The 19,112-nt window shown below is 37.6% G+C and overlaps 1 protein-coding gene across 4 annotated transcripts in view; it reads right to left on the reverse strand.

The window, feature by feature from the left end:
• Positions 1-19,112, reverse strand: part of DACH2 (dachshund family transcription factor 2) — a 474,848-nt gene that overhangs the window by 218,707 nt on the left and 237,029 nt on the right. For all 4 annotated transcript variants that reach the window (XM_037909073.2, XM_037909074.2, XM_037909071.2 and 1 more), the window contains exon 2: positions 399-514. In XM_037909073.2, coding sequence (XP_037765001.1) covers positions 399-514 — 116 coding nt within the window. The remainder of the gene's footprint in view (positions 1-398; positions 515-19,112) is intronic.

The following is a 19,112-nucleotide window of genomic DNA, read 5'->3' on the forward strand; positions in this document are numbered from 1 at the left end:
ACCTACACTAATCATTTTATAGCATACATATTAGCCACCCTGTTTATATCCCATGAGAACTAAAAGTCACATGCACCAGAAAGGGAACTCACACTTTAAGACCCTTTAAGACAATGGCTAATTTTCACTGAGCGTTTTTTTCATAATAAAATAATGTATTTAATGGAATTTCCTATAAGGAAATTACAATTAATAAAGAACTAAACTACAAATCCATTAGATTTTAGTCACTGCAACAACAAAACATAGTTTTCATGAATACTCAAAAAATCCAATAATGTAACCTCTGGTAAAGCTTGAAAAGCCCTGAAGGACATGGCATTTGGATCAATATTAGTTTATTTCAACTGCTGTGCAGTATGAAGAGACCAGGCTGAACATCTGATAGATTTTATTACCTGTTGGGGAGATAAGTCCTGGTGATAACAGGCCTGGGACTCCATGGGGCAGAAGACGTGCATTTTCTTGTATCGCAACTCCCAGGGAGCGTTTGGGGGGTCTTCCTGGCCGTGAGCTGTTGAAATACAAATTGGATAAATTTAAATTTATTTTCTTTTTGAAATGTTTGCTTAATACATGTTGTACTGATTTGTATTATAAAAATATGAACCATCTCTCTCCCTCTCTCTCTCTGATATTTTTGCCTAGGAGAAAAGGACTACTTGTGGCAGGTTAAACATAACAGTGTTATACTGTACTCAAATGATCCATCAGTGAAATACTCTGCATGTACACTTGCAGAAGCATGCACTCAAAGTCATATGGAGTGACTGTATATTAAAAGGTAAAGAGCTATGAGAATTTTAGAACTAAATCACTAGGCTGGGAACAAGGAAATTCTGACTTCCAGTCCTGACTCTGCTACTGATTTTATGTGAGGCCTTCAGCTGCCCATTTCATCATTGTTTCTCAGTACTCTCAGTACTCTGTAAAATGGAGACAATGTGCCTCACAGTGGTGCCGCTAAAATTAGTTGATTTATCTTAACACAATGCGTTAAGAAGATAACTACACCAGTAGTAGGGATTATTTTCCAGATTGCTGTCACCAGATTGGGGCCTTAGCATGTAAACTGTGATAGGACGACCTGAATCCTCTCTGGGGCCACTGGTACACAAACGTCCCACCAGAAACCTTTGAACTAAAATAAATAAATAAAACAAACAAAAAAACCCCACAACACTGCAAGGATCTAGATAACCATTTAGCCTACTAGTTAAATTACTATAGCCACTTAAGAGTGGACATTACTATGAAGTGTGGTTTAAAAGGTATTGGGGGTGGGGATGGGGCGGGGGGGCGGGGGGGGGGCTGACAGGAAACTAGAAGGAATGAGTACATGTTGCATTCAAGTCTTTTGGTTTCTTGCTTTTCAGTCCTGGTTCCCCTTCCTCACAGACTGATTGGTGTTTTTGACTGCTATGTAAGGACTAAACTAACAATGTTGGCCTAACCTATCAATTTCTCACATTTTTCACCCTAGCTGGAACAGATTATGAATTGTGGTTACAAGTTTTAATACATAATGTAAAGAAGTAAAAGATCTGTGTATTTATCTATTCCATTCCTCCACTCCCCTAACACAGTTTTTGTGTCTGGACTATCATTCTGCAGCTGTCACCACAATAGAGCTCTACAGAGCAAAAGCCATTGGAATCATTCTTTCCCAAGCCAAATGATAAAAATATAAGGTTCTAATGTTTGCAAAGATATTGCTGCTTTTCTTTGGCAAAAATACATTTTACTCAGCTGAATAATAGAGCTTTTGACAAAATGCTGTGAAACACTGTATAAAATAATCAAGGTGCAAAAATAAATGAGGTTAAAATAGAAAGCATATCCAAAAGAGACTTTTGCTTCACAAAGAAATTTCAGTTAAAGTCCACTCTATCAACTTTGCAGTGGCAAAGCTCTCCATCAATGTAAGACAAACTCTGTGTTTAAATGAAGACAACTTCCAGCACCACTACACAGAGGTACCATTACCCTGTTCATTTTTCACACAATGTGCTAGTGTTATTTTGTTTTATTGTACACCAAAGTAGCACAAAATCATTTTTTCTGGTTTACTGTTTCAGTCTATAAACTTCCCTGCTCCTCTTTTTAGCTGTTTTAGGCAGTTTTGAATTTCACTTTATTCAGTGCCTTTTCCCTTTTGTGTTTGCTGTTTTTTAAAGAGTCCTATCACCATATTGGAATGGTTCTGAAATGAAATTTACTGTAATGTCCAGATAATCATAGAGTATGTGTATATATATACACACATACACAGAGCGAGAGAGAGTATGGCACAGGAAATTTGGACCATTTTTCTTTTATCTCTTTGCTCCAAAAAGAATAGTATTAAGCAAATTTACTGAGTAATCTATATAATTTCACACTATATTCTGTCCTGCATTTCACTACTACTACAACGTCATGTGATTGGGAAACCTCCTCACTTTCCTAAATTCAGTTAAACCTTTTTCTATTTCACTAGGAGTACTTCTTCCCATTTTTAACGGATCTTAAATGTAATCGTCTCTCAAAATATGCAGTACATACAAAGTGTCAAAAGCATGCTATTAAGGTATACTAAACCATATATTTCCATGTCTAATTTACCTATTGACTAGTCTGTTTAGAGAAATTCAGTATATTTCACATAAAAGTAGGATCTCAAGTAAAATTAGGCCTAGATTTTAGGCTTTGTAAAACAAAAAAGAATTGTTATTGTTTGATTTATAAAAATATACATCAAAAGGTGCCTATCTAGCATTTTAAGTGCTTTTGATATAAATTACAAAAACCAAATCAACTTAAATTAGCAGCTCTGCTCACTGACAGCCCACAACAAAGCTCAACCCTCAACAGAACGTTTATAAAACTTCCCACCTCAGCCTCAGTTAGCAAGTGTTTTACATAAATAGGATTTTAAGAAAAAATCTTTTAAAATCTAAAGAGTTTTTGAGGAAGGGAGGAGGACGGTTGGCTTTTTGTACTGATCCTACATTTTTGGCAATGTGTAATTTTACTCACATGAATAGTCACTTTTACGGGACTATTCACAAGCCTAATTGTTTGCAAGGTCAGATCCTTAAACATTTTTCAGTACTGTTTCCTATACAGGTTTCATAGGGGTAGCCGTGTTAGTCTGTATCAGCAAAAACAACGAGGAGTCCTTGTGACACCTTAGAGACTAACAAATTTATTTGGGCATAAGATTTCTTGGGCTATAACCCACGTCATCAGATGCATGAAAAATACAGTAGGCAGGTATAAATATACAGCATCTGAAAAGATGGGAGTTGCCTTACCAAGTGGGGGGTCAGTGATCACAAGGCCAATTCAATCAGGGTGGATGTGGCCCATTCCCAACAGTTGACAAGAAGGTGTGAGTATCAACAGAGGGGAAATTACTTTTTGTAGTGACCCAACCACTCCCAGTCTTTATTCATGCCTAATTTGATGGTGTCAAGTTTGCAAATTAATTCCAGCTGTGCAGTCTCTTGTTGAAGTCTGTTTTTTGAAGTTTTTTTGTTGAAGAATGGCCACTTTTAAGTCTCTTATTGAGTGTCCAGGGACACTAAAGTGCTCTCCTACTGGTTTTTGAATGTTACAATTCTTGATGTCTGATTTGCATCCATTTATTCTTTTACATAGAGACTGTCCAGTTTGACCAATGTACATGGCAGAGGGGCATTGCTGGCATATGGCGGCATATATTACATTGGTAGATGTGCAGGTGAATGAGCCCCTGATGGTGTGGCTGATGTGGTTAGGTCCTATGATGGTGTCCCTTGAATAGAGATGCGGTCAGAGTTGGCAACAGGGTTTGTTGCAGGGATTGGTTCCTGGGTTAGTGCTTCCTGTTGTGTGATATGTAGTTGCTGGTGATTATTTGCTTCAGGTTGGGGGCCCCACGAAAGCTTATGCCCTAATAAATCTGTTAGTCTCTAAAGTGCCACAAGGACGCCTCGTTGTTTTTGTTTCCTATACAAATACTACAAGCAAAAATAAAAGGAGTACTTGTGGCACCTTAGAGACTAACCAGTTTATTTGAGCATGAGCTTTCGTGAGCTACAGCTCACTTCATCGGATGCATAGCTATGCTATCCGATGAAGTGAGCTGTAGCTCACGAAAGCTCATGCTCAAATAAACTGGTTAGTCTCTAAGGTGCCACAAGTACTCCTTTTCTTTTTACGAATACAGACTAACACGGCTGTTACTCTGAAACAAGCAAAAATGAAACTCATGAGTCTTTTGTCATTAACTAAGCTGCACAAAGTGTCAACACTAAACAAATATAAATACTGAATTAGCACCTGAATTCATTAATAGTTCTACTGATTTTTAAAGGATTACTCACATAAGAAATGTGAGCATGATTTGACCCTTAGTTTTTTAGAATGCTTTTTTGGTTTTGATGATCTCTGTTTTTAATGACAGATAAGGAAAACTGTTTTGTTTTGTTAAAGACACCACATATTTTAACCTGTTCATCTCCTTTTAGCAAATACTATAATAATAATAAAGCACTGTAGGCCTGATTATGATCTTACTTTCACAGTTCTAACCTTATTTATTTTAGTGACATTATTCTGAATTTATAATAGTCTAAATAAGATTAAAATCAAGCCCATTGTCTCTAATTTAATATTAAAGTTTAATTTAAATACTACTGTCTAGCTGCTATTCATCACAGCTTGCTCCTCACTCATTCCACATCTGCCAAAAATTCTATATGGAATTTTAGCATTACATTCAATAAGTCTGCATGAAATTAACCACACTACACCTGAAGTGGGAAGTGGGGGTGGGGGGCATTGGCATTGTCCAGGCTTGTGTGAGGGGAAGGAGGTCAGAAGCAGCTGCAAAAAGGGTATGTGGGGGTCAGCATGGCAACACTGACTCATCCTGTGAGAACATAAGTGTGGAAGGCGTTAAAAGGGGCAGGTGCCGGTGTTAGAATCCCTTTCTTCACATAGCAAGCTAGGCAACATCCACCTTCCTCCCCTCAAGGTGGAAAATATCAGATTGGTTAGGACCTGCTGTGGGCATTGCACTAGTCATTCCTTTTTAAGGGGGCTGAAATTTTTCTGTCACCACCATGTTGGCTTAGGTGGAGTGGGGGTTTTTTGCGTTCCCCACAGCAGATTTCAGGGAGGGCTTATTATGGTGAGTAGGGAAGAATATTAGGCTATGATGTTGCAACTCACTTTGTAAGTGTGGGCGGATGTCCAGTACAGGCACTCCATAGGGAAGGCATCCAGTGGCCAGATAAATGGCCTGGTAAAAGACTTAAAAAGGAGGTGCTGGTTAAAGGAGGGGTCAGGACGCCTATGATTGGTACAGCAGGGAACCAACCCCCACCCCTTTTTTATAGCCCACCTTAACCCTTCTACGGGGGCGGGAGGGGAGATGGTTCGGTCCCAGCCTTGGTTTGGCTGGATGACCTGGACAGAAAATGAAAGGAGGCTGGTAGAAGCCCCGGGTAGTTATTTGAATGAACATGGATTTGTCTCCACTGTACACTTTTATCTGCCAGGTGATCCCAGACATCTAATAATAAAGTTGTGGCCTGATTAAATCCGTATGAAGTGTCTCCTGCCCTTCTTTCGATATAGACAGACAATCCCTTATCTTCTCAGCTGGTATCAGACTCATAGCACTAAAGTGAAGATCCATTAAGGTAACAATGTTCTACAATGAAAAAGTCACTGGACTAATTTATTTCTTTACTATATATTAAAGAAATCAAACCGAACGTAAAAATATCTCCTGTGCTGGAAACTCTGGAATCAATTCCATCTTTAAATCTATGATACCACAGTGCCTTTTCTTCGATATTTTAGACGACAAAGGCTTAGTTCAGCACTGCACAGCAAAATACACTGAATGTCAATATTAGAGCTGACAGGAAAATGTTTGACTTTTCAGTCAAAAATAAAAAATTGAAATATTACAATTCCAAAATCCATGACTGTGCCTCACAGGAGACACAATTCTGGTGCCTCATGCTCCCATTCTCCTCTCAGTGCTAGGATCCCTGATCAGACTACATTTCTCATGAGGCATCAAATTCTCCCTCCTTGGGAGGGGACATCCCAGGAGGTAGCATATCTGAATTTTGGACATAAATTGAAAACTTCAGTTTTTGAACATTTGCTAGTTTGATATTAAAATCAAAATGTTACATGGAGAGCAGATACTTTTAGTGAAAAATTATGTTTAATTGAAAACTTAATTTTCTATAAAAACATAGTTTAGATAGAATATTTTCAACCAGCCCTATTTGATATACTTAATTTACTATTTCTCTGTGTACTGCTGGCTAATTTCTTGGGATAACCCAAGCCCCATTGGAGGCATTTCATTGTTACCAACCCTCACACATTTATCACAAGTCTGACACTGTTTGGTGTTTTTTCTTGAAGCACCAATTCCAGGAGTCAAGTGATTATGTGGGAATCTCAGCTTTGTTGTTAAAAAAGTAAGTTTCTAGCCGCCATGTCTGAGGAGAAAAGTTTGAAAAACATGCCCCAACTATACACTGAAGGCTCAGAAAGGAGAAGGCAAACAAAAAGAATCACAATTTTTTTTTAAAAAATCCCATGACTTTGGGGGAGACCTGACTCATGACTTTTTGATAATTTGGGATTAGAAAAACTGACATTTTTATAATGCTTTTCTTAATTCTCTCACCCCAGGCTCATTTATACCCAAATTTTTGGTTTATGAGGGGTCAATTTCACCTCCTCCTTTTTTCCTATCTCACTTAAGTAAAGGCATACAGGTTGGAGGTGCAAAAGAAACATTCTGTACCTACCTATTAGTCCGTGATGATAAAGGGAGCTGAAAACATGATGAGGAAGCTTGGGCTCACATCACAGTTTCCTACACATTCATAAGCCATACAATCAGCTGAAAAATATTTTTCTTCTAAATATATTACCAACTGGGGGTTTTTCCCTAAGGCTACATTCGCCGCCAGTCAATCTCTGAAAACAAAAGGTGATTCATTTGATTCTAAATTAGATGTTATTTCACTTAGGATGACTAATTCAGAAAGTTGTGTTGATTCTGTAGATAAATCTCAGAAGGATTTTTGTTGTAAAGTAAAAAAAAAATATAATCACACTCACAAGTCGTGAACATTAAATCAATAACAAAAGTACTCAATAAAGAACTTTTTTTTTTTTTGAAAACTTGAGCATCTCAATGATTTTTCAGGATCAGGTTCAATAACCATATCATATTTCTTATTCATTAACATAAAAAAAGGAACTGACCAATAAAGTTTGAGGAGAAATGAAATACCTTATAGATTCCAACTGTATTCATATTTCTAAAAATTTTTACAATCTCAGTAAGTTAACTTAAAATACTACTGTTGCCGGTTCCATACTTTCCATCAGAAGGGTCACTGTTTCTTTAGGAATTATCACTGATTTTGAGAGTATCATGGATTAAGTTTAAAAAACTATGGGTAACATTTTTTAAAGTACGAAATTACTTAAACTAACAAAAGGATTCAGTCAAAAAGGAATAGATTTCTTTTTGAGATCTCAGCTTCAAAGTTGCAGTTTCCAAACATCTGTTATATTTCTGCTAAACTCAGATTAGTTAAGAGGTTCTTGTTTAATTACTATAATTAAGCTAAGGATTTCTTGTCATCCAACTGCCCAAAAAGAAGGCATCTGTAGAAGAAGAAAATGAGGAAGCAGTAGAATATTCAATCTTACACAAACACAACTCACTGCAACATTTTTTATTTTCTGTATGTTTGGAAATGACCTTTGATAGCGTATACCAGAATTTTTTTTTGGTGGGGGGTGGTTACAAAGTTATGTGACAAGGTGTTGGAAATCAGAAATTAGTGTAACTTTTTTTTCTTTTCTATGCCTGGTGAGAGCTATTCATTATTACCTTTTTCTTTTTTAACATATATGTAGTCCCTTGGTGCCCTGGGGAATATTTTTACAAGGCCACTTTTATAGTTTTGATAAAAATATTGATAAGCTACATCTTCTTTAATGTTCTTTTATGTTTGTTATAGACAACTGCATATTTTGTGATGCTTACAACTTTATCAACATTTTGTAAACTATAATTCATCAGTGGAAATTTACAGCAGATCACACTTGAGTATGACAATGATGTCTGCTTGTGCTTTTTAATGTAAGAGATTTACTAGAATCAGAAATAAATTTCCATATTAATCAAGACAAATAAACATGCTGATTTAACTAGGAAACTGTTATTTGGATGACAATTTAATCAGCTCAGGTTGAAAGGTCCACCACTGCTGCATCCTGTTTCTGCTAAAATATTGATTGCGTTACTGATTTCAGTAATGCTTTATTTTACAGGGCACAAATAACCATGTAATTACTCTTTAATGAATCGTAATTGCTTGCTGGCAATTGTTTGTTAAGTTTTGCAGTTTAATTACAAGTTTATGTGTGCCCTGTAAAATAAAACAATATTCTATATTTTAGTCATTCTGAAGACTAGCTGTATAGGCTGTCAAAACCACAAAGTTAGTTATGAAGGTACAAGTCTGACAAAGCCATAATAATATTATAACTATTATTAAAAGGATCAGATGAATCTTTGAATGCTTCAGCTTTACAGAAGTAACATCAGATGTAACATTTGTAAGATTAATGGAGGAATACTGTACCACAGAAGCATGATTTCCTCTGGGGTCTAGTCCACCATTTAGCATAATTTATCCTGATTTGCCTTTCATTCTCTGGGCTTTTTAAGAGAAACTGAAATAGTATTCTATTCCCATGAGAACAAAGAATAAACCGACTAGAAATATAATTCAACAGTACTTCATATTTCTGCAACTGAAGTGGATTACCACCGTTACATTATCTTCGCAGCCTATAAACTTTGTAGACTTGGCAGTTAGGTAGATAACAAGAAAAAGCATTATGTCTTGTAGTGTCGATGATATATAACCCATTCCATGATACATTTATTCTGCGTTATGATAGATGAGGTACCCAATACTTTGATCATTAAAATTTTGAATTTTAGTGTTATACTATTTATGAATTGTCAGCAATTTAGCGAAAACTGTGCTGATTTTGTTTTTTCAAATGATACCCAATTAATAAATTAATTATTGATTCCATGAGACTATAAGCCATTTGATATAAAAATATGCTACAGTTTTGATTTAGTAAACTCTCACATGTATCACAGATTTCTTCAATAGTAACGTATTTTATTGGGCTTCAAGGAAAATTCTGAAGCAAGTATATGACAGGCTGTGTAAATTGCTCTGAATATAGTAGCAGTAACTCTGGTGCCAGTACTTGCTAGTGAAAAACCATCACAATTGGTTTGCTGAAGTTGGAACAGTAACCACAGACTCATCTTTCATTTTCCTTATACATCAATGACATTATTAATCTATTCCTTCAGCCCCAGAAGGTGTCATCATTCTTGTGTTAATTTATTTGTATAAGTTGAGAAAAATGAGAAAGATAAGAATTTTTAAATATTCTTGGGGGTTTTACCAATAAAAGCAACATTCTTGCTACCTTGAATAAGAAATGTTTATTTTTAGGACTATAAAGTTTTTAATTGCATCATGGATAATAATAATCTCTCTGCTCTGGCATTTATTACAACATTTCAAAGATGCCAATAGTAGTTAAACTCTACTTGACCTTTCAATGTTTAAGAAGAGAAACAAATTCTGACCTCACTGCAACCTGATTCTGTCTCCTTTCACTGTTGGCAAACTGATCACTTGTCTAACTATTGCTCTACATTGTATTACCAACCAGATCAAAGGCAACAACAGCCAATTCAGCAGCAGGGAAAAAGTCATCCATACAAAAAAGGCAATTAACATTAATCATATATGAAGTTGTTTGAGAACTAGATGTATGATAACTAGAACCCTGTCACTATGACAACTTGCATAGAACAGGTGCTCATTTTAAATTGGGACTCTCAGCACCACTGGTGGCAGCCTCATCCTGACTCTTGCAGACAAGAGCAAGTTGCCAAAAAAAAGTTACCCTCCAAAGGGTAACCCCCATTGTTTTCAATTACATTTTTGCTTGAGTAAGGACTTCTGGATATAGCCTTATAACTGAAGCATATAACTCATAACTATAAATAGTGAAAAAAGAATATCTAAAGCTAAAATCCACAAATTTTGATATCACAGAAATAGCACTTTAATTATTCCTTCTTTATTATGCTGAGGTTCATATTAAAACAAAAGTTCATTAGAACATTATAAAATTGTTCAGAAAATGCAGGAAAATGAAACACAGACACAGAGGTGGATTTCAAGCTGCAGGTCAGAACTTCATTAACTGTACCATTAGAGGTTGGAGCCTTGACCATTAATATATCTCCCACACACACACAAAAGCTACCAGGCATTTAATTAGGTCCTATGTTTGGTTAAATGGTGCAAGGTCATTCAACCTATGAACCGGACTGGTGTCTTTTAACACAACTGCATACCACACTGTACACCAGCTGTAGGTTACAACAATAACAATGATTAAACTACTACCTTCCCCCATCATTTTTTAAAACACTGCTAACAAACTAACACCCTAACAAATGGAGCATGTTGTTGTGAGGAATACAAAATAACCAACCAGACATCTCACCAATCTCAAACAGGTGGAAAAAAATTCTTCCTGATCCCAAACAGGGCACTCTGATCAGATTCACAAAAGAATCTGGAAATGCAGTCCCGATACTATTTTACCTATAGGCATAGTTGCCAGGTTTTGTGAAGCTTCATGTGTGGCATTTTATGTAAAATATGTAATTATCTAATTTGCATATTTGCAACTAATTTGTATATGCCCATAAAGTTATTGGCCTCTCTAGAAACTATTGCGGTGTCTTGGTGAGTTTGCAACATGGAAGCTGGAACTGAGATTACCAAACTTATTTCATACAGGGTCATCAAACATCCATTAGATGGGAACAATTTTTAATCCCTGTTGAGTAAGGCTGGATTCATATTGGTGACCTACAGACAAAAAGATCTGAAGATCATTAGTAATGTCCTAAGGCATCCAGTCCCCTAATAAGTGCTCATGTTATACCTTTAAGAATGAAATTTGTTTTCTGGAAAGATACATCTACTGAACCAAGTCATCACCTTTTTGGCAGAGTATTCTACTCACTGAACACACAAGCAAATTCTCCCACCCACCCACTGCTCTCAGCCTTCTTCAGCCAAAGGCTATGCTGTGCTCCACTGTTTTCTTCAAGGGACAACATCCATTAACCAAATACAAACACTACAAATATAACAGTAAGCCAAATATTAGTGCAACATCTAAATTTATCTCTAAATATGATCTGCAACATAAATAATTTCAACTATTATTCCAGGGTCTTCACACTAACTTAAACGTACTTGCTCCACGTGAGTCATCAGTCATGTTTGAACCCACAATGTTCAAAATTCACAGCCCAGAATTTTATCCTTCATCAGTAGGAGTAACTGTAGTGGGATGCATAGTGTTAACTTCTGTGAGCCCATAGAGGGAGAAACAAGACACACTTTATTACTGGGTAACAGCTATTTACAAACTAACACTAGAACTTTGGGTTCAGTTACTGACCCTTGGAGCAGAGTACGGCCTAGTGGCTAGAGACAGCATAGCCAAGGGTAACATTGCCCCTGCTGCTTGGTTCACCTGCAGGGTGAAACTGGCATCTCTGGATATAAAATTATGAGTTTCTACCAGTGGAGCTAAAGGACTGTGCCTTTTACTACGCAGGCAGTGGCAGACTCAAACCTCCATATGCGGTCTACCGGTTACAGAAGGCAAATATCCATACTGTCTTAGCAGAGTTTAGACAAGCACATAATTTGACTCGTTTCATCTGAAAGGTAGTATGGCAAAGTAGAAGAGACTTCGATCTGGTTTTATTAATGGCTTGGATTCTATTCACAATTCGGCAGGCAGTGACCTTATCCAATCTTTCAGTAATTTTATCTGTAAAATGGGTGAATGACAGCTGCCTCTAAGAAGACTGGGGATGGGTGCGTGTGTAGAACCTTGGCTAATAAGTGCCATGACATGCACAGAAATACTAAAAACCGTCAATAGAAGAGTTGGGGTTATAGTTCAATGAACCTTCCCCTAGACTAGGCTACAGAGTATTTACACGAGAGAGGTGTGGCAAATGTCTCGCCTCCCACACTTCCAAAATGCATTACATTTTATCGTTGTGTAGAACTGAGTTACAGACCTGCAAGACACAACACTTGGCAGGTCTGTAGAGGACAGCAAGGTGGAGCAGCAACGGCAGCAAGATGGATGCTGTGAACACAAGATGACCTTAAATGACAAGCAGGAGAGTCGGGAGAGCCAATCAGCCCTCTTGTCCCCTCTCCCCTCCCAGATTGGCCAACAGACGATCTTAGGGCAGCAGCAAAGCCTTCCACTTTCTCCCTCACTTCTGCACAATCCCCATGTGCATGCCCTACTCCTCCTATCAGGACCCCAGAGGGTGGCCATCCACTCCAGTTCAATCAAACCACTCTCCCTGCTGAGATGGGATGGTGCATTGTAGTTCATTGTCTCTTTTTTACAATCCCATCCAACTGTATTGAGGATTTTTTTTGCTAATGTTTCTAATTTCTATATTTTATTTTCTCTTAACTACTAAACCTGAATATATCTTTTCTCATTAATACCATTGGTAACATCTTAATAAAGATTCATTTAATTTTTTCTTTGTCAAAAAGAGAAAGCTGATGGAACATACAATTTAAGGGTTGACTACTCACCTGACAGAAAGTATAACTGTGAAGCTACTGTATATTTCATTTATTGGACCTACTTACAATATTACAACCCCAAATATTAGAAAACCATGAATCAGGACCTCAAAATTATGAGACTGGTTTAGCATAACTATTTTCTAATTGCATCTGACTTAACACAGAACAACTTGAGCTCAACCAACATAAAGCAAGTTCACTCACTTGCCTTCTTCCTGTCAGATGACACTTGGCATATTTCCCTTGCAATGCCAAATGCTTGGTCAAAATGCAGAAAAGAAGAATGGAAGCAGAAATAAAAGACAATACTTCAGAGAAAGAGAAGAAAATCACAAGGGTAATTAAATCACCAGGGTAAGTAAGGGCTTGTCTACACAGCAAGTTGCATTGGTTTTAAAAACAAACAAACAAGCAAACCCATTTTCATTATTTTTATTGGCCTTTTAGTTTTTGACCCTTTAAGTTTATATTTGAGTCATGTTTTCAAGTTTTTCTCTGCAATCACAAGGGCTAGAATGTTACTTTAGTTGGGGGATTTTTTTAAAGTGTAAACTTGAGATTTTCTCATAATTACTTGATTCCAGAAGCTGTGATTAAAAAGATCGTGAGGGTTGGCAACACTGTTATAGCTGCCTATTTCAGTAAAATGTGATCAAGACCTTATGCTAACGCCTTCAGAAAAGATTTTTGTGCAATACAGTCTAGCTGTACAATATACTGATGTCCTACATTCACAAGAGGACCAAATGTCAATTCGATCAAGCACAGACTGTGAGCCCAATTCTGTTCTCACAGGAATAAATGGCAAAACTCTTTTGCATCAATGGAACAGGATTGGGCATTTTAACACTTAGCACATACAGCAATCTTTAGATGTTAAGAAATTAAGTATCTTTGTCCTCTCCTAGAGCATGTGAACATCAGAATTTTTGTAGAAAATACATGTTAGTCTGACTCAAAAAGCCTTAGTCAATATAGCAATTTGGAAAAGTACTGTACATGATATAAAATAATGTAAACAGATCAAATTTTCAATAAAATGAATATTTTAACAGAATGTCACTGATAAGACCCACCATTAAAAAATCCATATACTGACAATGTTGATTTAAGTATGCCTTAGATATTAAAACTGGCATGTGCATGTATATTTCATGACATAAAGATAGATAGATATAGACACACAAACTTTTTATAGAAACAAATTACACAAATTCGGGACTTATTTCTATGTACCCTATGAAAAAGTCTTATAGTATTCAGTACAAAATAATACATTTTATAGGTTTATTTAACCATCTTATAGAATTTAAAAGACTGCTGGTTAATCTAATAGAATAGTTCAAAGAGCCAACAGAAAAGAGATCATACTCTTTCTCAAATTATATCAGTTTATGGAGTAATGTCTGCACAATCATATTGGGTTTATTCCTGTTAAATTCTGTAGGTCTTTTCGACAGAGCTACAGTAGAAAGAAATGCCTAAACACTCAGTATTCAAAAGGTATTCTTCCTCTTTGATTATTACCAAAAATCACTCTAACTCTGAAAGCCAGACTCACATCGTTAGAAGGTGATAGGCTTTTCACATTTGAAAATTTAAATGGATTATTTATGACAGGCATTTTAAAATATCTTCTAAACCACGATAGGAATGTACTATTTAGAGGCTGGAATTTTACATAACTATTTTCTAATTGCATCTGACTTAACACAGAACAACTTGAGCTCAACCAACATAAAGCAAGTTCATTCACTTGTCTTCTTCCTGTCAGATGACACTTGGCATATTTCCCTTGCAATGCCAAATGCTTGGTCAAAATGCAGAAAAGAAGAATGGAAGCAGAAATAAAAGACAATACTTCAGAGAAAGAGAAGAAAATCACAGGGGTAATTAAATCACCAGGGTAAGTAAGGGCTTGTCTACACAGCAAGTTGCATTGGTTTAACCTAATATGTGATTTTAAACTGATGTAGTTAAACCTGTGCAAATCCCTGTATGGACACACTTTATTTCGGTTTAAGATTGCATTTATTTTCAGGTGAGTCCATTAAGAATTGGTGTAGGCTAAACTGAAACAAACTATTCTTAAACAAACATAAAAAGTTTATGTTTGCAACAGTTTATCTACTGATTTTAAATCCATTTAAAAACTGATTCAAGTTAAACTAATGCAACTTTCCCACATAGACAAAGTTACTACGCTAATACTAAACAACACATTATTTTGTGGTTACTACATTACAGCCTACAGTATTTGACAATAAAAGCTAACAAAAATGGTAATAAAACTATTATAGTGCCATATGCCTCATGAGATTGCACCATATATCTAATGAGACTTGCCGTCCTAAGAAGCTTAGGTAATTCGGAAAGCTATAATAGAACTCTTGGATTGTGAATCAAATCTGAGCTCTGAACCATTTGAGATTTGCTCATCATTAGGCAATTTGCATTTACATTACCTTGTTATTTCCTAAAATACCTGTGTAATCAGCGTGCAATTAAAAAAAAACCTATAGCACTGGCCTCCCAAAAATATGCACTTTTAAAATATACTATTTACTGTAGTTTAAAATTCTAAGGGACATTTACACCTGTGTGGGGGAGCTCTGCACTGACCTAAATAAACTTCAAAACAGTCAGTCAGGATATGGCACCACAGGAGGCACAAAGCAGCTGGTTAGCTGGTCCACAGTTTGGTTCTGCAGTAGTACAAAATGCAACAGGGATCTCATATAAATGAGCCCTTGCCCGATTGCCTCCCCCCGTGGAATCACAGAGCTACTGGGAACTTCAATAGCCTTCCCTCCCTCCACAAGACTGACTTGTGTGGAGGAGGACACAGGAGCATAGGAAACTCAGTCCCTAAAATGTTACCTGTGAATCTATGTGGACGATTGGAGAGGGCTGTGTTGATCTTTGCTGCCTACCCCTTTGTGCAGTGGGTCTATTTTAGCCAGAGAGACCACCTTCCCTGACTGACAGCCCAATTTCAGGGCTGTCAGGGTGGAGGGTATCACTCAGCCCTCTCCGTATCTCTTCCTCGAACACTCCACTGGCGTAAGAGCGAGGCAAAGTCATGAACTCTTTCTCCATGGGAAATGGATGTGTGGTGCCCATGACCACCACATTCTGGGTTTGGCCTCGTTATCTTTACGTTTGATTTCAATGGGAAAGCTTTCTTTGTCTGGACAGCAAAAATGTATTAATAAAAGTTAAGATAACTGGACCAGAGAAAACAGAAATAATCTCTTTATTAGTGTAACTGGCACACAAAAAGATATTCCAATGCACAATCAGATTTATACAAGAGAGTAATGCAAAGATTTACGAGAAAGCTGAGCAGTTACAAGTCTATTTGCAGGCTAAGAACTTGAGCACTAGTTTTTCAAGCACCCCATTACACATCATGTACTGTAGTTTGAAAATTTTGGTGGGAATATTTTTAAACCAACCTATGGGATCACCATCAAACATTAGAAATGATTCTTTTCAATTATGAATGTCTCAATTTCTTTTACACTCTTACCAGCATAATTTATAAGCTATACATAATTGGGTTCAGTGCAAATTTGGAGAAACAATATTATAACAATTGATTTTCAATTGTTGCTTTTTTGCGTTAATGCAAACCACAATAAAATTCAGTCCAATGAAACATGTCAAAATATGTGATCATTTAAACCTGTTGTCTGTAGAAAAAAATAAACTCTTGACAAATATTTAGAGAATTGTGGATCAAATGATGCACATGAAGTGCTAATTTTAAATCAGTGGCATGTCCTAGTATGGCGGTACAGTATTTTTAATAGTAGTTTAATATGGATGTTATAGAAATTGCTCTTCCATTAGCTGTTTTTAACCTCTGAATCACCAATCTCAGTGTTTGTACAATTTTTTTTATAGTCTCCTCTGCGTTAGGAAATAGAATGAAGTTTAAATTGAACAAGTGAAAGTGTATTAAACCCTGTGCACTGCTCTGTCCATGTGGCTGTGTTGGTTCCAGCCTAATTCCCTGTATTCCCTGTTTTTCTGGTGTCTTCTCTATAATAGTCTCTCCAGAACACTGTTTCTCTGATTCCAGTTTCATTAATCATGATACATCTTCCCTATTTTACAAACATTTTAATATATAAACACTAAAAGAACACATAATCAGTGCACAGGCCCTCACCCTGTGTCCCTTTGGTTAGAGGCTGCTAGCACATAGTTGAGTGAGAGTTTTGTCTTTACCCCACACTCAGCTGGTTACATAGTCTTTGAGATAATTTGGTCTCTTCAACAGGCAACAACACTGGGCATGACCTATCTGTCTCTCCCTGTCTCAGAGTCTAGTAAACGCTCTCTTTCTGTGGAGCCTTCTCCCGCCCTGTGGAGTAGGTCTCCAAACAGCTCTCTGTCTCTCCATTCTGTGATGATCTCTGTAGTCTTTCTGGGGGGGTTGTCTGCTGGCTCGTGTTTCCTGTTCCTTTGGATCATTTGTCCTCTCTCATTTTCACCTCATATGACCTGGGTGCAACTGTACCCATCACAACTCCTTTACTCCATTCCTTCTGGTGTCTCTCTCCTGTTAGATCTTCACAGGAGTGCCTGTCTACAAGGCCGGTAGGTCCTTGGCTGATCTGTTGTACTCTAGTGACTGTTTTCTCTCATTGTTGATCATCTCTGAGCGGTGCCTCCATCCTTCTGGCTGCCAGGTCTCCCCTCACTGGTAGCAGGATTTTGGTCTACTGTCCCATCAGTGGCTGCACTGGATTGTTTTGGCACCCCCTAAGATGGGGTATTCCTGTGTGCCAAAAATGCTAAGAGATCCAAACCAGAAAAAAACAGCCTTGTGTAACTGTCTCTTAGCTGTTTTCACAATTGACTCCACTATAACATTATTCTGTGGGCATGCTAAGGAGCAGGTGTGGTAGTCAAACTCCCATTTGCATGCAAATTTCCTGAATTTTTCTGAGGCATATTGGAATCTGTTGTCAGTGAATACAGTGACTGCAATGCCATCTCTTGGAAAGTAGGGTCCTCCGTTTGCCAATCACTGACTTATTTCTGGTATCAAGCATGGCATCAACCTCCCCACTGTAATCAAGTCCTGCTTTTCCTTTAATGTAAATAAGTCCACTCCTTCCTTTTCCCATGGTAGGGTAGGCAGCTTAAGTGGTAACAGAGTCTCCTTCTGCTTCAGTTATCACAGAACCAGCAGATATTACACCCTTCTATCAAGGAGCGGAGTTGTGTATTCATTCCTGGCCAGTAAACACACTCACAAGCTCGTCAAAGACAGCTGTCAATGCCCAGGTGTGAAGCCTGTACTTTTTTTCCATGAAAATCCTTACATAATGATGCAGGGACAGCCGCTCTCTGTCCTCGAAATATGATTCAATCCTACACACTTAGTTAAGCTTTAATTTAAAAATATAGCTCTGCTCCTATCGGTACTTGGCTTTTGTCTTCTGGCAACTCTGCATATTGCTGTCTTGACTGCCATTAGTTTGATGTCATTTTCTGTAGCCTCTTTGACTTACATCAGCTTCGCTGTTGAAACTGGGGGACAGTGTGGCATGGTTAATGGATTCAATATCCTGATCCCCTTCCCCAATTCACTGATGCTAGGTATATATGCCCTGTTCAGGGTGTCATCTAACTCCAGTAACTCCTGGACAATATCAGCTCTCTACCTGGTAGTTCTCCAGGCACATCAACATGTGCTGCAACCTCTTTGGAGCACTAAGGGGCTTTGCCGTTATTGTCTCCAGGGGGTTGTAGTCTGATTACATTCTTAATGGGTGGCCATATGTACACTGATGGAATTGCTCCACGCCAACTACCACAGTCAGAAGATCTTTTTCTATTTGGGCATACCCCTGTTCAGTCTCTGTCAGGTCTCTGACTGCTGGTATAACAACTAGCTGCTCCTGAAAAAGAGCTATACCCAAGTCTTCCTCTGAAGCGTCTCATTGGCTCTCCTGGCTGGTAGTACTTCAAGACAGGGGCATCCATTATAATTAGTTTCAGCATGTCAAATGCTTGCTGCTGGGGATCTACCCAGTTCATTCAACATCCTGCCTTGTGATCGAACATATGGGTTCCACAACTGCAGCCAGGTCTGGACAGAACTTGAACAGAAAATTTATCATTCCAATGAATTGCTATATCCCTTTCACATCCACTGGAGTTAGCATGTCTCTGACTGCCTTGATCTTGCTGGGTTCTGCTTTCAGTCCGTCCGCTGTGAGTAGATTTCCAGTGTGTGTCACCTCATACTTTTTTTAACATTTTTTTCTGTGCTGAGTTTTATGTTCTTGTGCTTTCACTGCTGCTGAAAAGCTTGCA

Source organism: Chelonia mydas, chromosome 9, assembly GCF_015237465.2.
Source record: "Chelonia mydas isolate rCheMyd1 chromosome 9, rCheMyd1.pri.v2, whole genome shotgun sequence".
NCBI classification, from domain to species: Eukaryota; Metazoa; Chordata; order Testudines; family Cheloniidae; genus Chelonia; species Chelonia mydas.